Source organism: Papio anubis, chromosome 6 (assembly GCF_008728515.1).
Source record: "Papio anubis isolate 15944 chromosome 6, Panubis1.0, whole genome shotgun sequence".
Classification (NCBI taxonomy): Eukaryota; Metazoa; Chordata; class Mammalia; order Primates; family Cercopithecidae; genus Papio; species Papio anubis.
The window spans coordinates 53,941,992-53,966,009 of NC_044981.1; the positions used below are offsets into that span (position 1 = coordinate 53,941,992).

Genomic DNA, 24,018 nt, shown 5'->3' on the forward strand with positions numbered 1-24,018 from the left:
GTGAATTTGTAGTCCATCAGATTCATAGACATTCACTTTTAAATGTTTGTTTTTCCTCTTAGAAATAAGTGATTATTCCTTAAGGATCTTGTTTTTTATTATTCGCATTGTTTTGAATTCTGTAGAGAACAGGCATATGTGTTTTAAGTTAGCAATAAAAAGAACAAGAACAAATAAACTTTTTCTTTAAAATTACTTTCAATACCATCCAATGTAAAAATGTTGATTTATAATAAACTCTGCAACTCTTAGGTTTTAGGCTATTTAATGTATACACTTAGAATTCTAGATACTTCTTTGAGTTGGGTCCTCAGGGATAAATCACTGTGTTTAACCATTATTAGCTTTCAAATCTAAAATATAAATAGAGCTCCTTCTTCTACTCTCCTGCCTCAGCCTGACTCTTAAATTTTGATTAAAAACAGTGATCAGCAACAATGACTCTAGAAGTTAAAATCTGTGCTTGGAAATGTAAATAGACCTTATTACAGAGCACAGCCATCGAGAGACAATATAGCACCAATATGTCTGGGTTCAAATAATTTTTCCATCATTTACAAGATAAGTAACTGTAAACAAGTTACTTTTCTCAATTTCCTTCAATTTCCAGTCTCTGAAATGAAAATCACAATAAACATTTCTAACTGAGAATGTTAGTACAAAGATTATATCAGTAAAGAAATATCTGGAACATAGAAAAACTCAGTAAATATTATATTTTATCACAGATTTTGAGGGACTTGAAAAATCAGGCAAATCAATACTTTTTGAATAATTATGATGTTAAATAGGTAATATGGGTAGAAAATTTCTCGAAGATTTAAGGTATATGTCCTTAGAATAAGTGACTTCTTAAATATGGTATTATCTTTGAATAATTTTAGGGTAGATAATCAACTGGGGCTATTAGTTGCAAACTTCATTGTGCGTAAGAATCATATGGTTTCCAGTTAAAATCCAGATTCTGATTCATTAGGTCTGGGGTAGGGCCTGAGATATGCATTTCTAACAAGCCACTAGGTGAGACTGATGCTGTTGGTCTAAGGATCACATTTTAAATACCTATTACCTCAACAATTTCTTGAGGACATTTTAAGAAGAAATGAATTTACTATCCAATCCTCATATACAATTATGCACTGCATAATGATGTTTCTGTCAAAGTCAGACTGCATATACAATGGTGGTCCCATAAAATTATGACACCGTATTTTTACTGTGTTATACCTTGTTATACTGTGTTTTACCTTCTCTGTGTTTAGGTACACAAATACCATTGTGTTACAAGTTGACTACAGTATTCAGTAACATGCTGTACAGGTTTGTAGCCTAGGAGCTACAGGCTAGACCATATAGCCTAGATCTGTCATAGGCTATACCACCTAGGTTTGTGTACATTCGCTGATGTTTGCACAACAAAATCTCCTAATGATGCTTTCCTTGGAATGTGTTCTGGTCCTGATCATTAAGCTACACATGATTGTACATAACTTCCTATCCTCTCCTGGGAAATAGACTAACCTGATTGACATGATGCAGTTTTTAAACCAATGGGCTTGAAAATTGGGGAATTTACATTTAGGACCAGTTCCCAGGTGAAGCTGAAATTGCTTTTCCAGGTACCACACTCCATGAAACACTGGCTTAGGGTACTCATTGATTCTTTTCTGAAAATCAGGTGGAGTCTGGCAGTGTTCACTTACTTAAATTATAAATATAGCATACACTACTGTTAAATCCATAGGGAGAACTTCAATACTAGTTCCTTTGAGATACCGTCCCGATGTTTTTGAATTTGCTTACCAAGTCAATGGAACAAAAGATCTCACTCATAAGTGAGAGTTGAACAATGCGAACACATGGACACAGGGAGGGGAACATCACACAACGGGGCCTGTCGGGGGGTTGGGAGCCAGTGGAGGGATAGCATTAGGAGAAATACCTAATGTAGGTAATGGGTTGATGAGTGCAGCAAAACACCATGGCACGTGTATACCTATGTGACAAACCTGCATGTTCTGCATGTGTATCCCAGAACTTAAAGTATATTAAAAAAAAAAAAACTCAAAAGCTTCCATTTATCCCCACACAGTAAAACATTCCCAGACTCAACAGAAAGAGAAGCATTAGTTTTTGTTTCTATTAAGTAAAAATAAATTATTACTATATTCCAGAGGCATTAGAATCAAGATTATCATGTTATAAACATGAAAACGTAGACTTGGATAACTGGAAGAATTCCCATTGGCCCCACAATTTTACTGTTCACATTGATAACCACTAATGGGACAAATAAAAGTCAAGAGTCAGAAAACATCTGAACACTGAGTGTCATCACTTGATCTTCAACATCAAGCACACTGTGTTTAGAACGTAGTTAAGAATTTGTGCTTCTCACTGGGTAAAATTAGACGTGGAGGTAAAGAGCAACCAACAGATGTGTGTGTGTGTGTGTGTGTGTGTGTGTGTGTGTGTGACGGGGAAAGATCAGCTGGATAAGGTTAGTTGTTTAAACATCTAAGTCAAACCTGAATATATTTGAGTAAGTCATATTTTCCACGGTAACTTTTGCAACTTTAGAGGTGCTTTGGTCATGGCAGTTGGAATTTGCATCAGAACTTTGCAAATAGGAAAATCTCAATCCCTTAAGTTCATTCTAGATTTTCCTGAATTTCTCCAAAAAGCAGCAAAAAAAAGTCAGACTCAGCTACAATGTTAGACTATGAGGACTGCTGCAACCTTGCTGATGGTATACTTAGGACTATCCTGGAAGGCATCAGTCTTTAGAATAGAGAGGTGGAGCCTGTAGATGAGACCAACCTGTGCAATTGGCTTTACATGTGCCGTCACTTCTAATGGAAAGCGCTAAGAAAATCAGGTGTTTCCCTTTGAGCACACTACTACCTTCCTCAAAGAAACTACAGAAATAGTGAATGACCAATGGCCAGAAGCATATCATGAAAACATTACATTAATATTAATAGTATAAGAATCTGGACAAACTCTTGACAATAATTATCCCATTTGACCAACTTTAAGGAATCTTCTCATGGATCTGGTTGCCACTTTATCTCAACATTGTAAAATGATGACATGGAGAAAACTGAAGCTATAAATGGTATATCTTAAAAATGGAGATTTAATAAACATCTAAAGATAATGCTTGCCCTTTTGAAGCTACATTCTGACTATTAATGCTAGCTGACTTGTCTTTTGTTTGCTCGAGAGATCCTGAGACCTAATTGACTGCTATGTGTCAGACATTGTTCTATTCATTTTATGTGGCTTAATTAATTTAAGTTTTACAAGCAATATGTGAAGTGGGTGCTCTTTCTTTTACTCAAAAGAAAACGGAGGAGCCTAGAAATTAGTAACTTGTCCAAGTCACAAGAAAGACAGTAGAGCCAGAATTTAAACAAAGCAGTTTTTGGCGCCAGAAGCTGTGATTTGATTCGCCATGATAGACTGCTGTGGTCTAACAATATAAACCTTATAATTGTCAATTGATTATAAATGTTACATTTCACAGGGAACATGCATGTATATAATAAGAGACTATTTAAAAAGTTTGTTTGATGAGAGACAATTTGTTGCAATATAAAGAAGAAGAACCTAGGAAGCTACCTCCACCAGGTGGTGTATCTTATCCCTAGAGCTCAGGTTTCTCACATATTAAATTCTAGTAAGGATTTCATAGAGATAGACGATCTCTGATATTAGATATGTTATGATAGTCTTGGATTAGGTAACTGAGGCTAAGTTCAGGGCCACTTAAGCAAACTCCAGACTGACTCTGTGTGGCCCCCTCTGGAGTGATTATTTATTTATTTTAATATTAAAAAGACCAGTAGCCCACCAATAACTTTTCTTTTCTTTCCTTTTTTAAAAATTATACTTTAAGTTCTAGGATACATGTGCACAACGTGCAGGTTTGTTACATATGTATATATGTGCCATGTTGGTGTGCTGCACCTGTTAATTCGTCATTTACATTAGGCATTTCTCCTAATGCTATCCCTCCCCTATCCTCCCACCCCACAACAGGCCCCAGTGTGTGATGTTCCCCACCCTGTGTCCAAGTGTTCTCATTGTTCAATTCCCACCTGTGAGTGAGAACAAGCAGTGTTTGGTTTTCTGTCCTTGCAATAGTTTGCTCAGAATGATGGTTTCCAGCTTCATCCATGTCCCTACAAAGGACATGAACTCATCCTTTTTAATGGCTGCATAGTATTCCATGGTGTGTATGTGCCACATTTTCTTAATCCATTCTATCACTGATGGACATTTGGATTGGTTCCAAGTCTTTGCTATTGTGAATAATGCCTTCTATAAACGTACCTGTGCATGTGTCTTTATAGTAGCATGATTTGTAATCCTTTGGGTATATACCCAGTAATGGGATGGCTAGTTCAAATGGTATTTGTAGTTCTAGATCCTTGAGGAATTGCCATACTGTCTTCCATAATGGTTGAACTAGTTTACAGACCCACCAACAGTGTAAAAGTGTTCCTATTTCTCCACATCCTCTCCAGCACCTGTTGTTTCCTGACTTTTTAATGACCGCCATTCTAACTGGTGTGAGATGGTATCTCATCGTGGTTTTGATTTGCATTTCTCTGTTGGCCAGTGATGATGAGTATTTTTTTCATGTGTCTGTTGGCTGCATAAATGTCTTCTTTTGAGAAGTGTCTGTTCATATCCTTTGCCTGCTTTTTGATGGGGCTGTTTGATTTTTTCTTATAAATTTGTTTAAGTTCTTTGTAGATTCTGGATATTAGCCCTTTGTCATATGGGTAGATTGTAAAAATTTTCTGTCATTTTTACAATCCTTTCCTAATACTATACTAAAATTTTAAGAGAGTTTGTAGTATTTCTTACTTTGTCCTTGAAAAAAGTACTTATTCTTTCAGAGAATTAAATTGAGATTTGGGATAAAAGAGTTTTCTCTAGTTCCAGATTACTTACCTTTTGTTGCTTTGTTTTAAAAATTCTAAGTAGCTAATAATGTGTCCAGATTCAATAAACAATCATAATGAAGCATGTTTGTTTGCTTCTAGTACTTATGTGTTTGAATCTGTAAAACTGCATAATTTTTAGCCAGAAACACAATACTTTTCACCTAAGGGACATTCAAAAATATGATGCGCAACTTTTGTCATCTACAAATTTAGTAAGTTGGCCCTTATTTGCCACTTTGGCCAGGCACTATTGTAAATGTGTATGAATTTAAGTGAATGTGTGTCTGTTGGCTCTGTTTTTTGTAAGTACATGTGTATAGGGAATCCTTACCTGTTTTAATTTGGGCAACTTAAAATTAGATTACTGAGAGAGACCCAGCTTCCCCTCATCTCTCTGAAGATTTGACTAACAGAGGCATCATATCTGGCTGCATCTTCCACCTTTGTTGGCTAAGATGTCAACCAGATACTCTAAGGAATTATCTGGAGGATTTTATCTGAGGACCTTTCAAAATTCAAAACTCCCTCAAGAGAAGAGACATGGAGGAATAGTTCCTAAAGATGCAGCCCATTCCAATGGAGACAAATGCTGGCTTTAGTTTCACCACTAGGTTTACTTGCACTCAAAAGTTCCCAACAAAATCCAGCTGGTTTAAATTTTGTCTGCAGACCTGAAACGCTGCATATTTGGCTAAGGCTTCCTATTTTGCAGTAAATGCTTCACAGGGCTGTAATCTGGAAATACTGAAGTGTACAAACCCTCAACAGAAACAACAGGAGAACAGCTGTCTTCTACCTTCATTTTCTCCCAACTCTACTCTTAAAGGCGTAGGTGTTGTTAAGGGAGGGGAAGAAATCTGCCACTGAACATGAAATGTTGTGTGAATCATCATTTGACTACCTTTGTTGTTTCCTCAAAGCCAAAACATAAAGATTAAAGAGTTGCCATTGATGAGTGAGACAATTCACATTTTGGCATTACTAGAGAAGAAAGGAGCATTTAAGATCATGGAGGGAAATAAAACAACAAAACAATGCTTTTGCAATTTGAACAATAACAGCCTTCAGTATATGAAATCATAGTGTTATCTTTTTCATTTTCCACCCTTATACTTTCATTGGCTTCATACAGTTCTCTTGTTGCCTATAATTGGGAATAGGGTTAGTGCCAAAGCTGCATAAAACAAGCAGCCTTTCCTTTGTACTTTCTTTGCGTCGTGATCGTGTATATGAAGTCATAAAAATCATTTATTAATGGCATGTGTATTCTTGGCTTAAAGAGCCAAGTATTCTTGTGACAACAATATAATAGCATCAGATGTATTGCCATAAAACACCATATGTGGGCACTTAATAGTTACTGCCCTGGCCCCTACATGCTGGGATATCATCTTAAAGAGGGACTCTTTAGAAAAAAAGAATGTTTGGTACTTAGACAAATAAAGCTCCTAGGATGAGGTAGGTGAGTCATGAGTAGACGTTTGTAAAGAATCCATTGATGATGGCAATAGTTCATCTTCCATTGGTATCAGATTTTCTGAGCTAATCTGCTAGAGTTCTTTTCATGGGTCTAAGAAAATCCTTTACAACATTGCAAACGTCAATAAATATCTCTCAGGCTAAAAGTTGCAAGAATGTTTTAATATCACATTTACAGCTAATAAGCTGTAAAATGAGCACAACATAATTTTTATTCTGCTCACCCATTACTCTTTGGAAAGCGTTTATGTAGGGCATGTTGTACAAATCATAGTAAACAAATTAGTTCTCAATCTAGATAAAAGAATGTAGAATGGATGAAAGCCACTGCATGGCACATCTGAGCCCTTGGTGGTGTTTTGAGCCTCTGTGACAGACACTGCTCTCTATTGTCTCTGTCCTTTCTTCTAGCTGCTGCCTTAGGGCGGAATAGTTTCCCTTGGTTGCCACTGAAGCTAGAGACTAGGCTTTCTGAAGCACCAAATGCACTTCGAGTTTGCTGTAACTCTGGGACTGATGTTCTACTTCTGCATTAGCACCTGAGTCAGGTGGCCAGACACTGACTATGGACACATGCTAGTGTCTTTCAAAACACTCAGTTGCAAAAGGAGGCCAGAGTCCACTAGTTCCTGAGTGTATGTCTGCTGTAGTTGGGAGTAAAGGCAATTTGAAACAAAAAAAGTCACATAATTTGGTTTGCAGAGTTTTCTCAAAGGGTGACTCATCTTAGTGATACACTGCTGTGTGTCACTGGGGTTTGTGTAGGAAGATGCTACTCTTGATGTTTTAAGTTTCCAGGCCAGACATGATTCAGTCCCTGCATCTCTATTCACTAACTCTTTCTAGTATAACAGACAGTCTAAAACTTACAATGGTATTTTGTTGAAAGAACATATGGTAGCTATTACATTGAAAATGTACACTAAGCATATGTCTACAACCCTAATAGCTACTTCCAACACTTCTACACAACTGCTTCGACTCAGTCAATTTCTCTCACTGTTCTTTGGCCCAAACTGCCATTCCAGCACCCCTACCCTAAAATGGAAATATTATTCCTTTTAATTGCTTTTGTTATTTTAATACTGCCAGGTAGCGGAAAGGGAATTTTTGAGGTGGTAACATCTCTTACTGATCCAAATATGTTTTTCTTCAGTTGGTCAAACTGGCTTAGCAGTTACTGTCATTATGTCTGGTTCTTCTCCACCAGCTTATTTTTGAAGGTATTTTCCTAATAAACATAACCCCCAACCTCTCCCTCTTCCTGTTCTTCCCCCAGCTCCCCTCACTAATTAAGAATTTCAATTCCACTAGTCCACTATAATGTCGTTTATGATCTGATTTCCCTTTTTCATTTCCAAAATCATGAGTTTTCCCCTCTCTACCAATGGTCTACATACTGACTGTGTAGATATATGTTTTAAATTTTTTTTATTCTTTTAAAAATTTTATGTTAAGTTCAGGAGTACATGTGCAGGTTTGTTACATAGGTAAACTTATGTCATGGGGGTTTGTTGTACAGATTATTTCATCACCCATGTATTAAGCCTAGTTTCCTGATCATCTCTCTCCTCTCACCCTCCACTCTCCAAAAGGCCCTAGCCAGCATATGTTGTTCCCTTCTGTGTGTCTGACCATATATTGAAAGGGTATAGAAAAATATTTGAAATTATGAATGCCTAGTACTTATCTCTACTTTTCCCTTGCCCTATTAAATCAAAACCTACAGCAATAGAACCCAGAACTCTCTCATTGCTCCATAGGTAATACTAATGTGTAACCACTAGCAAAACATAGGAATGCTCCATAGGTAATACTGATGTGTAACCACTAGCAAAACATAATTTCTTAACTTAAAAAAATATAGCTCCTGTTGTATGTTTATCCTCTGCAAGTTACCTTACATGTCTTGCCTCATTTAATCCTCACAAAAAATACAGTATTATTATCCTAAAATTTCCTAGGATAGAAAACTGGAGCACAAGTGAGTCAGAAAAAAAGAAGGAAAAACAAAAGTACAAGTTTTAGAGCATGATTGGAAGCCAAAGGCTGACCCCTTTCTACTATGCTACACTACTCCTCACTCTATTATCTGTGTTTACTAGTATTTTTATTTCTAATTCTCATTATGTATTTGTGTGTATATGTAAAGTGACAAATCAGCTGGAAAATCCACATTTATAAAAGGTGCTGATACCTCATATGGTAATGCAGTACTGTAAGGTGTTTATGAATACAAGGAATGTGGCCCTGAGATGTGGTATAATTTAAATCTCAGTAGAGATAATGATTAAATTAACACTGGTGCATAATAAATAAGGAGTGACTGCAATTAATGCATATCTCACTGCCTAATGTCTCCCAAAAAAGAAGGGAAAGCCTTCCTATTTCCAAGGTGGAAATATTCTTCAAGGCTCTCCTGACCTTTCTTCAGGTTCACTTTCCTCCTTTCTCACCTTTCTTTAACCCCTTTTTACTTTTTCTTCTCTTTTTACCTGCAGGTCTATTGAGAGGTATATGAGAGGAGAGAAGAAAAAGCTAGTATTTATTAAACACCCACAATCTGTCAAAAATTATCATTTGTGGTATATTATTACCCCCCTGAATTAACTTTTGCTATGTTATACACTAATACGCAATCGCCAAAGTTCAGTGGCATACAAAAACAAAGATTGATTTCTAGGTCATGCTACATGTAGGCAGCTGGGGGCTGTCTGCTGAGGTTCTGCTTCCCATTTCTAGACTCAGGCTGAAGGCACAGTTGCCATTGGGAACATGCCATTTTTATGAAAAAGATAAAAACAAGCAACAAGATCACACTCTTAAATATCTGCATGAATATATGTCCTTTCTTTCTTACATTTTTGACAAATGCAAGGCAAAGTGAAGCCCATATCATTGGAGTGGTAAATATACACCTCCCATAGAAAGTAGTGCTCTAGGCCAGGCGCGGTGGCTCACAACTGTAATACTTTGCGGGTTCAAGGCGGACGGATCATGAGGTCAGCAGTTTGAGACCAGCCTGACCAACATGGTGAAACCCCGTCTCTACAAAAAATACAAAAATTAGTCAGCCGTGGTGGCGGGTACCTGTAATCCCAGCTACTTGGGAGGCTGAGGGAGGAGAATCACTTAAACCCGGGAGGCAGAGGTTGCAGTGAGCCGAGATGACGCCATTGCACTCCAGCCTTGGCGACAGAGGGAGACTCCATCTCACACACACTCCATCTCACACACACACACACACACACACACACACACACACACAGAGTAATGTTCTAACTCACAGGGCATTGGATAGTGCATAAATATATTTTGACAGCAAAAGATAAGTGAATCTTTATAAAAAATACAATCTATACCTATCAATACCCTTTCTATATAGGGGAAACATGAGACTCAGAGGTTAAAGTGTCCAAGGGTAGTCCGTTTGGTGGACGACTCATTTAAGACTGTAGTCAAGTTTTTTCTAATTCCACAGCCACTGTTCTTGGGTTTGCACAGCCAGGTTGAAGAGAGGGAGACAGACTTAGTCCTTTCTTCTATTAGTTTTTCATCTTTCATTCCAAATGTTTTCTAAAGTATCATGTCACCTTAAGGACCTAGGAATAATCTTTGATTTAATCCTCTTCATTTTTTCATATCGAATAAAGCACTACATTGTCTAATGCTTAATAATGAAACTTTTTTGAGCACTTAACGTGTGTCAAACACCATTTCAAACCCTCTTCACATATTGTTTTATTTAATTTTGAACTAGAAGTTTTGTGGTAGGCATTATATCACTTTAAAGACAAAGGGCTGCACGTGGTGGCTCCTCCATGTAATCCTAGAGCTTTGGGAGGCCAAGGTAAGAGGATTGCTTGATGCCAGGAGTTTGAGGCCAGCCTGGGCAATAATAGCAAGGCCTTGTCTCTAGAAAAAATAAAAATTAGTAGGGCATGGCGACATGCCCCTGTAGTCCTAGCTACTCAGGAGGCTGAGACAGGAGGATTGCTTGAGCCCAGGAGTTCAAAGTTGCAGTGAGGTATGATTATGTAACCTGGGCAACAAAGCAAGTCCTTATTCAATAAAAAAGGATGAAAACATTGAGGAAAAAATCTCAATAACTGGCCTAAAATGACTGAGCGGGGGTGAAGTAGAGCTGGTTTTTAATCCGCATCTGAGGGTCACACTTGTGATTCTATGCTCTGCATCATTCTGTTTTCTAATGAAAATCTTTGTTTTAAATATATCCTACACTTCTCTCTTCTTGATTCCAGCTTCTATTGCCTATTTTTAGTTTGTATCTTCTTACGCCTAAATTTCTGCTATTGCTTTCTAGTTAGATTTCACTCATGAAATCAACCTATATACCGTGACTTGACTAATTCTTAAACTCTGCCTTGATCACTTTTGTGTACAGAAGATATTCATTGTTCTTCCTTCTTCCTACTTTCATCCTTCCCTCATATAAACTCCTTCATCTGATTTCCAAGGGCACCCAGAGTACGAATTATTCTTGTTTCCCACTAGTCCTCAAAGTGTACCATTTACCTGGTTGTCCCTTATTGATTCAACCTTGCTTTGGTTACATTTTTCCCCTTACTGGAAACTAGGTCAAGAACTTTACGAGAGCAAGGTCATGTATCATTTTATGAATATCTCTCCATATTGATCGTCATTATGCTAGTTTTGAAGTAGGAAGTAATTACTTATGTAGGTAATCTTTACTTGGGTCCAAATATGGTGCTTTTCATCACATTGTTCTGTGGACATTTACAGGTAACTAGGAATAAGTGATCCATGAATTCATTTCTGGTTCTGCTGTAATGGGTCTCCTCGATAGACAGCAGATTCTAAATTCTCCGTATCTTACGGGGACATGTTGGGAAATTGAAGAATGCTAGATTAACTGGTAGCAAAAGTGGGATAGATGTTGCATCACGTTGAACTCTCTGAGGAACAACAGGAGTAGCACTTGAAAGGTCAGGCATCTTTCAAACCTCAGGGTGAAAAGTTTGCTTGAACACATGGACAAATAGTGGAGAACAACACACATGGGGGCCTACTGGAGGGTGGAGGGTGGCAGGAGGGAGAGGATTAAAAAAAACTAATGGGGACTAGCTTTACTACCTGGGCGATAAAATACTCTGTACAACAAACTTCCATGACACAAGTTTACCTGTGTAACAAACTTACACATGTACCCTTGAACTTAAAAATTTAAAAAAAAAAGAATAACACAACATAAAATAAATAACTGAAAAAGAAAAATGAAAAGAAAAATTTGTTTGGCTCCCAGAAATACAGATGAAGAGAAATTGTGGTACCTAGCATTTGTATGTATGTGTGTCTAGTAGAGGTAAGGATAATAAATCAGTACTTACATTTATCAATATAGAATATTTTCAATGTGGTGTTCTCTTGCCTTCCATTGACTAAGCAAAAATAAAGATCCTCAATGAACATCTTATGCCTGCACAAATTTTACAAATCCTTGCCATTTAATCAAGTATATTCATGTTTTCCAATTTGTTTTCTTGGATTATAAAATATATCCCCTGGAGGAAGTAAATTTAGGTAATGTGTGCCACTATATTATGTTAAAAACACTGAAAAATACTTGCAACAAAAATGCGTATATTATGTCTAACCCATAATTTTCTAAAGTCATTTGCGTGTGGGATCTTTTGTTTGCCTAACCCATAAAAGTATTCTGCAGAACTAGTGTTTTATGGAACATAGTTTTAAAAACTCTGTCTCTTCTAAAAAAATATTGAATTTACTGTGTCCTCTTGAAAATAGAAAATGACAAAGGGTTCTACTCTAGTAAAATGGCCTGGGAAAATGTTTCCCAGAAGGTGGTCTTTAGGCAGACACCTGAAAAAAGAGAAGAAGTCTGTTCTAGGAAGAGGCAATAGCAAGGGTTAAGTGCTCCAGCAATAAAAAAAATGTTTAATGTGTTTGGTAAACTAAAAGGAAGTAATAGAAAGAGGAAGGAAGGAAAGGAGGCAAGGAGGGAGGAAAGAAGCCTCGTGGTGGCTGGAATGAAATGGGCAAAGAAAAGATTTAATATACCAAAGAGGCTCCTAGGGTTTAGATCATGTGGGACTTTCTAGACATGGTAGATGCTTTAGATTTTCATTTAAGTTCAGTGAGAGGCTATTTAAAGATTTGAAGTAGGGGAAATAAATGATTTCATTTGGATGTTTAATAGATAACCCTGATTGCTTTCACTGGAGTCAGGCAGAAGTGAAAACAGGAAAAAAGTTGAGATTATTGGGGGTATTTATTGAAGCACCTATGCTGGGATATCATGATCACTTTAGCTAGTTCAGTGGAGTTTGCAGTGAGGAAGAATAAAGATACCCATTTATGTAAAATCAAGAAGACAAACTGGCTAATGGGATACACAATTGAAAGAAGGGAAAAAATCTAGGATAATTGTCAGATTACCTGAATGATGTGGATGGGCTATATCATGTACTGAGATGAGAAACACTGTGAGAGAAGTTAGTATAGTAAGAGGAAACCTAAATTTAATTTAGAACTTGTTAAATTTGAGATGGTTATCAGATATGCAAGCAAAAATATCAAGAATGTAGCTCAATATGAATCTGTAGTTTACTTAAAATCATTGGAAAATTGAGACCACTCAGTGAGATTATTAGGTTTCTTCTTACTAAAGGGGAGGGGCAGGACTGAATCATATTAAAGGGAAGGGCCGGGACTGAACTCCAGCCTTTAGAAGTTGAAGACAGCAGAAGAAGCCAATGAAGAAGAATATTTGAAATGACCAAGTAGGCCTTAGCTGATCTTGAAATAATTTCAGTGGAATAGTGAAGCAAAAACCTGTTTGGAAAGGTTGTAAAGTGAAATGGGTTGAGGAACAGAGACAATTATCAAGACAACTATTTCAAGACATTAGGCTACTGAAGGATAGTCACAAAAAGTGGAAGGTAGATGTCATATTGACAGTTTAATGCAGTAGTGTGGGGTCTTTTCAAGATGACTTGAAGATGTACTAATGAGAAAGGAAGGAAAATTAGAGGTAACAAAATGGTTCCTGAACCGTAAGCTTTTAAGTGGTCTTTGGGGACTGACAGCAAAGACATCAAATCTGGTGTATTTTCACACCACACTCAACAATACTGAAAAAGAACACGTGGATCACTTTTTAAAAAATCTCCACTGTGTGTTAATAGTAAATGCTCACTAAATACTTTTGAAGAAAGACAGGAATGAGAGAAGGAGGGGAAGGAGGAAAGGAAGAAAAATGAGAAAAAGAACCAAAAAGAAATCCCATATTTTATCCTTGCTTTCCCTTCTATTCTCATTACAATTGTGCATTCTTTCTGATGGAGGTTCCCCATTTCAAAACTCAGTAATTTATAAAACTTTCTGTATTATCTCATCATTCCAAATGACTATGAACACTCTCCAAAAGATACGTCTTTCTTTTATTTTTTCCTAACTCTCCCCTGTTGTTTTCAATCAGCCTATGGAGAAAAAAATATATATATAAAAAAGCCAGCTAGGTAAAATTTTACACATTTTCCAAAGGGTAGCCATTAGTGAATTATTCAATGTCAAATGAAGACATCAAAACTTTTCTGGACAATCAATGGTGCTGTCACTTATGTATTTTTTCATTGAAAACCTCCAAATATGAAATATAAAGTTTTGAAATGTATAAATTATAGTACAAACTATTTTTATTCTTTCATTTGTCGTATTTATTACAAATTCAGCTAGTGCTTGTGTAATATAATTCAAGGTAAAAATTACTGTTCAATTTTGTGAACTTTTTTTTTCCCATGAAACTCATTCTGGATACAGGCATTTTTTTCACCAAAGCTGACTTATAAACAAAGGTTTATAAGTTTGCAGTTTGTGATATGTTTAATCTCTATTTCAAATTATATCTCAAGTATTCTGACATTTATTTCTAAGTCATTGCTTCGTCTCTGATCAACCATAACTTTTACCATGCATTTACTGTTTCATATGAATTATACAAGCAGAGTTTCAGTCCCCATGAATTCTCAACTACTGTTGCACAAGGATTTTGGGGGAAAAAAAGAAATAATGATGCTCACCTCTCCATAGCTCATTTGGGGAGAATACTTTCTAAATTTGTTCCTAATGCAAGATTGAAATTAATCTTGATTTCCCATCAAATGCACAGGGATTTTACAATATAGTTCATAATCGTGTTTAATTTCTCCAGGGTACAAATTAAGATAAACAAGTCACTGATCGTGTTTATCTATAAATAGAGCAGATGGTGTGGGACTGAGGTTAGTTATCAACTTTGCTGACTTTAATTTCATGGTTATAAAACGCTATAAACCTCACTGTTTATAAAAGGCAGGGAAGGAACTCCAGTGGGCTTCAGTAGCCAAGAAACCCTCAGTAACATTAATCTCTCTAACTGATATTCAGTATCCTCCTAGGGTGCAATATTTAAGATTGTGGAGTGATTGCTAGTCGCATTTAAATTTTCACTGGGATAATTAGCTATCATTTCTGTCATTGATCCATTATAACGTTGTTAATGAGTTCCATGTGAGAGGAGTTTAGTAAATGAGATGATTCTAAACTCTGCTAGGTGAGTGTTTAACAATTACTTAAGGCAGTTACATATCTAAAAAAAGCCTTTTTGTTTCAAAATAATACTTTTTTTCTTTTGCAAAGGTGAACTGTAACACCCAACTAGACTAAGTGTACTTAGGGATAGAATTTCATAAGGAAAAACCATAGCATCATTTAGATAATTAATCATCTAAGGTATATTGTATATATTTAGACCATGAATATAGCTACAACTTTTATTTAAAAGGCCATATAACTTAAAAAGAAGTAAAACTCTTGATTCTTCATATTCTGAATTGATTTAAATACACAATTTTATTGTGATCATTTATTTTACTAAAAGTCTATATGATCAATGTGATTACAATTAATTTTTTTCAAGGACCCCTTATTAAAAAATTAAAATTAAATTAAAATTTCTCAATTTTCCCCTTTCAACTTTATAGTGAATAAAAAAGTTATTTTACAATCACAAAGTAAATAATAATTCACAATTTCTACCTCTATTACTTTTACATTTTTAAGTGGTTTATTTTTCATTTTAACAAGGGGGAGGCTTTTTTTCTTTTTCTAGAGTCAGAGTCTGGCTTTTTCACCCAGGCTGGAGTGTAGTGGCTTGATCACAACTACTGCAATCTGGAACTCCCGGACTCAAGTGATCCTCACACCTCAGCCTCCAGAGAATTTAGACTACAGGTGTGCACCACCATGCCCAGGCTGGAGTGCAGTGGCCGGATCTCAGCTCACTGCAAGCTCCGCCTCCTGGGTTCACGCCATTCTCCTGCCTCAGCCTCCCCAGTAGCTGGGACTACAGGCGCCCGCCACCTCGCCCGGCTAATTTTTTGTATTTTTTAGTAGAAACGGGGTTTCACCGTGTTAGCCAGGATGGTCTCGATCTCCTGACCTTGTGATCCGCCCGTCTCGGCCTCCCAAAGTGCTGGGATTACAGGCTTGAGCCACCGCGCCAGGCCCCAGCTAATCTTTAAAGTTTTTAGAGATGGGGTCTTGCTATGGTGGCCAGGCTGGTTTCAAACTCCTGGGCTCAAGTGATCTTCCCACCTTAGCCTTCCAAAGTGCTGGTTTTACAGTCATCAGCCACACTGGAGGCTTCTTAAATAGATGATAATCCAATATGCAAGTTGGAGGCTTAAACTGTTTTTAAAAATGCCTTAACTGTGTTTGAGTTCAGACCCCCTGAGAATGAGTTTTCTAATGACAAAATTCTCAGTTACTTTTCTAGTCCTGTATTGGGCTGCTTCTTTGTGACCCACCGTGGGAGGTTTATTACTGGTCTGAAACTCCAATGTATCAGTCTATTGATTATTGTTAACACAGTGCTCAAATCTTGGCTCCCAATAAGCTGTCTTCTGAACAGCAGCAGCCCTGGGTGGAGAGAGAACTGAGTGGAACATTTGGTCATAAAGTCATGTACCTCATGAGGACATTCTGGTCAACGACAGACAGACTATACATCAGTGGTCCCATAAAATTATAATGCTGTATTTTTTATAGTATCGTTTCTATGTTTAGATGTTTAAATGCACAAATATTTACCACTGTGTTAAACTTGCCTAAAGTATTTAGTACAATAGCATACACTGTGCGTGGTTGTAGCCTAAAAGCAAAGGCTATGTTATATAACCTAGGTATGTGGTAGGCTATACCTTGGTGTAAGTACACTCTATGATGTTCACACAAGCACAAAATCGACTAAGCCCGCATTTTTCAGCATATATCCCCATCATTAAGCAATGCTTGACTGTAGATTTTCTTATCTCCTTTCCTGCTCAGAGCTTGTTGTCACTAGTTTTCATCAGATGTAATATCCCACTGTTTGATACTTCCATTTTTGTAAACAACTGTCTACTCATAGTGTCAGGTCTCAAAAATGCAATGAAACATCTATGACAGAAGACAGCAAAACCACTCTAAAGTGAAAGCTTTATCTCATTTTTCTTACTGCCTCAAAACCAACTTTTACCTTCATTACATAAATTGGTTACTAAACTATTGGTATGTTTGACATTCATATTTGTCTCTAATTAAGGAAAACTAGGAGTGATTTCACTTTAAAGTTATTGATAAAAATCACCTAAAGGAGATCTATCAGTTAATTTTAACAATTGTATCTTTCTGTCGTTAAAGTAGAATAGCCAGAGAAAAGACCGTTCTCACAGAAACAGATTTGTTTTTATGACCTGGCCAGTCTAAAGCATGATTTCTAGAGTTGTGAGGCTATTGGAAACTGATGGGAATGTATTTCTCAGAAACATGACCAAGACTAGCGCCTCAGAATGGCCAGGAATAGCTCTGAAGGGAGGCAAATATAGCTAACAGGAGAAACTGAAGGTTTAGCTAACGGAGAGAAAAAGAGACAGAACAAGGGAATTAAGCAAAACTAGGTATTCCAGTATCTGAGTGCAGGGGTACATTAAAACAATCACTTTTGTAAAGAAAGGATCTTTTTCAATATCCCAAAGGATGGCCTAAAGTTGCTATCTTTTATTTTTCTTGTCTGTATATAAGATTTAGGTTATAAAATGTAATCATTGTACTAATCTTGGTTTGAAAAAAATAAAAGCTTATATAGGGAAATTATCTGATTAAAAGGGGAAAAACAGGATGTTAAAATTTAAGAAAATTGTTTTATTCAAATCTATCAGATTAAAATAATGTAATAGAAATAAATTGCTGCCTTATAAGATAAAGCAAATTGTAATCCATAAATTAAAATAAAGTATGATATGTAACTACTTTAATCTCATTTTTGTGATTTTCTTTCAGATTATCCAACCCTGTCTAATGTCAAAAGCATGGCATTGTATACAAGAAAACATACAAACAAAATCACTTTAACTGGATTTCAGTCCCCCTTCAATGGTCAGTTAAAAATCAATCCTCTATAATATTTATATTATTTATTTCCTCTAAAAATCCAGTAGCTATCTTTTCTTAACCTTTTTTTTTTTTTTTTCTTCCTAGGAGAAGTAATCTATGCTGCCATGTGCATGACAGTCACCTGTGGAATCCTTCTCTTGGTTATGGTCAAGCTTAGGTAACTGAATATAAGTCAGAAGGAAAGGTCTGAAAGGGAGTCACTTAGCTGTGTTAAAGTATGTTGCACAATGGCTGAGCTTACAAAGAGCCTGAGAATGAAAGCTTCTCTGTTAAGACATACTAAATCAAGTTTTATGTGGCATAGGTCCATGGAAACGTTACTTTCAGTCTTCCTACGTAAGGGAAATGTGATCATAGGAGATTTTTTATGTTGCATTTTATAAGCACATGTGCATTGTATGTTCCTTCCAATTAAACTCTTATCAATCTCTCCCCTTGGCTTCCCCTACCAAATCCAAATTGAACTTCGCTGCATTCATTATTCAAATCATTTTCATGATTGATAGGCTCACATAACTGACCTATTGTTTACTGCATGCAGTTTATGTTTACCTAAAGATGTATTATTCACTCTGATTTATATATGCTAATACATTTTACTCATTTTTAATAGGCAATTATTGAAAAAGACATTTAATAAAGCCTCAGAGTGCCCCTAGAAAGACATTACCATTGCCTGACATTAATTTATTCTCCAAATCTTGGCTGCTTTTATTGCTGGAATGTAGTAATGCTCCAGCAGGCATGTGAGACATTGAGATGAGACATACATCAACCTCTAGATTTCTAAATGTCTAGTGTTTAAAATTTTTCCACTTATTTAGCATCTACAACTATACATAAAATAGTGTAGACTTACCTTTAATTTTAAAAAACGTTCATATTTAAACATCAATCATGTTCATTTGCTTATTCCTTATACATATGGGTACATGTCTGTGAAATTTGAGTAGCATAAATATTAATGAAGAAATATACATAAGTGTGCATACAGCCATACATACATGTAAGTACATACACAAACTATATTTATCAGTAAGATTGGGCCTTTAGAGGAACAGAAGTATTCACTGGAGATTTACCTCATAACATTTGACACCTAGAAAGATTAATTCAGTCAACCATACAATGCATGTAAACATATCTTGCTCCTCCAGAGATCTCAGACTTCAAAAGGCCTTGACAATTAGGCAAATAAAAGACTGGCATGAGAAGGTGTTTGGTGATACCAAGGGGTCAGGTACATATGGACATCCTAATTTATTGATTTTTAAACGCAATGCCAGCTAAACAAAATGTATCCACTGTTTGGACCCAACCCCTCTAAGCATTTAATTTGATGTTAACTAAAACCAGTACCAAACACACTGCTTTTCTCCAAGGCCGCAAAAGTTATAGTTGTATGAGAAGATATTCCATGGGTTCTAACATTTGATTTGAAGGACAAATAATTAGAGTCCATTGCTAAGAGGGATAAATAGCATTTGGAATTTATTAAGGTTTACTTGATTTGGTTTTAAGTACTTGAGAACACTGTTTAGTTACTGTTCTTGCCTAGATATTCCATGACAAACATTGTTACCAAAAAATATGGACAGTTTTCTGGCCCAGCAAAAACATCTTTAATGGTTCTCAATCTTCACTTCTTAACTACACACAGAATGTATAAGATTTACACCTGTTCCATGATCTCACTGGTTTTTAGATATTACTGTTGTGCTACAGGTATAAGGTATAGACTACTCGTAATTCCCTATGTATTCGCTGTAACTGCATATTTTTTCTCACCTGCACAGAAGGCATATCGCTTTTTTGGATGGCAGTGGGGGTGTTATTATTATGGACAAATATTTTGAATTTATTCTAATGTGTATTTTAAAGCAAGTTATTCATACTATTAAATATATTTGTATTTAGTTACACATTATTTTCATATAATTTAAAATTTATCATAATGTATAATCTGAAAACCCCAAGCCCAGGATAAAAGAGACAAAATTAGAAGCAATTATAAAAAGAACAAACTGAAACAAAAGCATCATTGGCAACAAAACCTGTGTTGCCCCACACCTGGAGATAAATAATGCTCCCTAAAGAAAGAATGGTTGCTGTTTCAGACATTGTTCACTCACCTGATGGTCAGGCCTAACCGACGTGAATACCTGTCTTCTGTAAAGAATAAGGTAGTTGCATTTGTTTCATGTTATGCTGTATTCAAACAGCCCTGAGCCTTCAAAGAAGTTTGCAGAGAAACAACTAAAAATTTAAATATTTGTGAAAAGAAAGGACTTTTTAAAAAATGATTACTTGGACATCATAATTAAAGGTGTGATGCTCCCTAGAAAGACAATACGATATTTTACTGTTGGGACTTTACATTCTGGAGCTTGATTAATTTTTTCCTCCAGGGTGCAGACTCCAGCAAAAATGCAAACACACAGCACATTTGTGAAATCCTTAAAATGGCATGTTGTTAACTTTTACTTTTACTTTTATACAGAACTTCCAGAATATCAAGTAAAGCAAGAGATCCTTCACTGAGCCAAGTACCTGGAGAACTCTGATTCATTAGGAGTCATGGACCCATAACAATCACTCCGCTTCCCTTCCTTTCCCTTCCCTTCCCTTCCCTTCCCTCCCCTTCCCTCCCCTCCCCTCCCCTCCCCTGCCTTCCCCTCCCTTATCCTCCCCTCCCTTTTTCTTTTTCATCTTTTTCTTTTTCTTTTTTTCTTTTCTTTTTTGAGGTGAAGTTTTGCTCTTGTTGCCCAGGCTGGAGAGCAATGGCTCAATCTTTGCTCACTGCAACCTCCGCCTCCCAGATTCAAGCGATTTTCCTGCCTCATCCTCCTGAGTAACTGGGATTATAGGCACCCACCACCATGCCCAGCTAATTGTTTGTATTTTTAGTAGAGATGGGGTTTCGCCAAATTGGCCAGGATGGTCTCAAACTTCTGACCGCAGGTGATCCACCTGCCTCAGCCTCCCAAAGTGCTGAGATTACAGGCGTGAGCAACCACATCGAGCCAACAATCACTTTCTTTAAAGCAAATCCTACAGCTGGTCAACACACTATTCCATCTGTCATCGAGAAAGAAAATGTTAAAATAGACTGAAAAATATTGCTTTAAGTATAATAATATGGCATGATGATGTTATTTTTTTCTTAATACTCAAGAAAAAATATACAGTGGTATATTTTACAACACTGGAATAGAAATAAAGTTTCCCTTTAAGGCAAAAAATGTTATCCCAAGTCACATTTTGCAGAATTTGCTTTATGATGAATATAAACCCATATAATATTAATTATTTGCATCATAATATGACATAGCAGGTTTTCTAATCAATTAAGTTCTCATTAACTTTCCAAGAAAAAAGTTAATACATATATCCAGTGTCTGTGTTATTTGTATATTTTCAACCATTTTGAAATCAGTCACTAATGTATTAGCATTGACTTTAAGTTCCTATATATATTTGATTAAATGAAATCCTTAAAAAAGTTGGAAGTGACATTGTCAGTTTGAATTTTGTAATTTGAATACCACTGAATTTTACTTTTTCACCTTGATATCTTCATTTTACTCCCATAAAATGTAAAACAACTACACTGGCTTAAAAAGTCAATATGCGCTTCAATAATGATAGATTCTTGTGAATTAAATCTTTCTAGGCTAATTAGGAGGAACTTCTGCAATAATAAAGTAACATCATAATTGTTACTTTTTATAATGTTCCTATACTGTGACTTTTGGCCTGGTTTGACATCAGAGTATAATTGTGATTAGAAAATTGTAGAAAATACGTTTATTAGTTAGAATTTTAATACATATTTGCTTTTCAACTGCCTGCAATTATACTTAGCACTTATTACTCAGAATAACCATGAGGTTGTATTATCTTTAGTGGAACAGAAGCACAAATATTCAATAACCTGAGGATATCATACTAACCATGGCATATTTACAATTAAAATTCAAATATTTTCTGCTCATTTGGTCTCATTTCTATTGCTATTCACTACACTTCAGATTAAACTGTCTACATTAAATTAAATTTGAAGTTAACATTTGGCTATGTTTACTCAAAGTAATTGAGAAGCCATCGTTTATCTTTTAGAACAGAGAAGAATAAATCGATAAGTTAAAGATTTTTCTCAAGGAGTTCTATATATTCCAGTGGCTAATGCAGAGTATTAACGTGAAGAGAATGCAGGGATTTCCTTCTCCAAATCACTGACATTTAATTTAGGCTTTGTAATGTCTGGGAAAATGCAAACTGTTCTCTGGAAAACTGAGAAAAGAAGTCAATTGCTTCTAGAAACATGCTTGTGTTGAGCAGAGAAGGGGAGAACAGAGTGTAAAATGGATGGCTTCCCTAAGAAACAGAATTTTGTCTCTTAGGACAGCAGGAATAAGTAGGCAAAACCACAGAAGGGGGAATCAGCATGAAGCATTTAGGGAACACTAAATAGTCACATGTCTCTAGAGCAGAGAGTCCAAATTGAGAAAGTGTAGGACATACAGCTAGTAAACATCAGGACTAAGACACTGAGATACTAGGCTAAGGAGACACTATAAACGTGGAGTGTGGGCCTTTTAGAACATGGTCCCCATCTTCATTGTCTTCTTTTATTCTTCAGTCCTCTGGGAAGCCTTTCCTAACATTTCCTTTCCTGTAGGTCAAGGATTCTTGTTCAGTGCTTCCCAGCACCTGGTCCTCCCCCATCTTAGACTACTACACTTCACTGACACAGCTTCATTTATTATTTTTGCTTAGCAAGTTGTAAGCACCCTGATTGAGTCTGTAGGCTCACCTTTGTTTTCTATTCCTTAGCACATAGTGTATGCTCAATAAGTAAGTGTTTAGTGACAGAATTGCTTCATTTGGAATCCTGCAAAGTGCTGCAAAATAATTTTAAGGAGATTTTTGAATAAAAAAAGTTATGCTAGCAGACATAGAAATGGTGAACTATAAAGGACTAAAACGGATGCTGAAGAGGCACTTTAAAGTGTACTAAAATAGCTGATAAATATTGGAAGCCTGCACTAATTTATTCATTCAATACTTACTTATCAAGCATATATTATGTATCAGCCACTGTACTAGGAACTGGAGATACAATCCTGAGGACAGTGTTCCAGTAAATTTGAAAAACAAAGTAAACAAGGTAATTTTTGAAAGTGATAGATGCCATAAAGAAGTGAACAGGCTGGAGTGATGGTAGAGTGATGTGAAGAGAAAAGTTAGCAATGATGTGAGAGAATGGAAGGCACTTCATAAATCTCACAATTCAGAATCAATGGAAACTTGGAGTCAGATATTTGTATGAGTTGAGATTGTAAGGATCATGGTAGGAATGAGTGTTGAGTATATTCTGATTTGTGCCATTAGGTAAACCCTGTTGCCCATACAATTGGAACTTGGAATGGGAAAGGGGAATATGCTAGTTATTTTAGGGTCTGTTCCAATCTTCCTCCACCTGTCATACACCCCTAGGAGGCTGACATTTATGCAACATAGGCCCCTTTGTCCACTGGCTTCCATTTGGTTCAGTCAATAGTGAGATATGGTAGAAAATGGGGGGAGAAATTCTCCTGGACTCCTCGCCGAGATGTCCCCACAGGCTGGCTGTTTCCTTCAAGTGTTTTTATCAGTGTGGCCTTTTCTACACACATCTCTCCCGGATGGCAATAAACCTTTCCAGGCCTTCTCCCTGCAGGCTTAGTGGTGTTGACAGCTCAGTTGTTGCCATACCTGAGTTACTGGACTATGCCTTGAGGTTTTTCAACTACCTACACCTGTATAAAGAATATCTAAATCAAGCATTCTTAAGAGCCAACCAATTTCAGATAACTTGCAGTTTGTTCTAATTGGAGTATGCCATCTGCTTCCTGTTGGTTCCCTGACTGACACTGGTAAATATTTCAAGTTTAGATCAATTGACTTCCTAACAGTGACATATCCATGTGAAATCACCTAATAGTCAACTGGAAAATATGATTCTGGCACTGGTAAGTGGGATCAAGCTAGAACCATTAAATTTCAAGGTGTCCAATATCTTCCTTACATCTCTCTCATCCCAGATGAGAAAGCAAGTTTACCC

General features: G+C 36.4%; 1 protein-coding gene across 1 annotated transcript in view; it reads left to right on the forward strand.

Moving 5' to 3' along the window:
- The window catches only part of GFRAL (GDNF family receptor alpha like), an 81,669-nt gene extending 61,116 nt beyond the window's left edge, over positions 1-20,553 (forward strand). Inside the window, exons 8-10 of the mRNA XM_021937485.2 lie at positions 17,799-17,894; positions 17,997-18,069; positions 20,413-20,553. Of these exons, the coding sequence (XP_021793177.2) occupies positions 17,799-17,894; positions 17,997-18,069; positions 20,413-20,476 (233 nt within the window). The 3' untranslated portion in view covers positions 20,477-20,553. The remainder of the gene's footprint in view (positions 1-17,798; positions 17,895-17,996; positions 18,070-20,412) is intronic.
- The last annotated feature ends 3,465 nt before the right edge of the window (positions 20,554-24,018 follow it).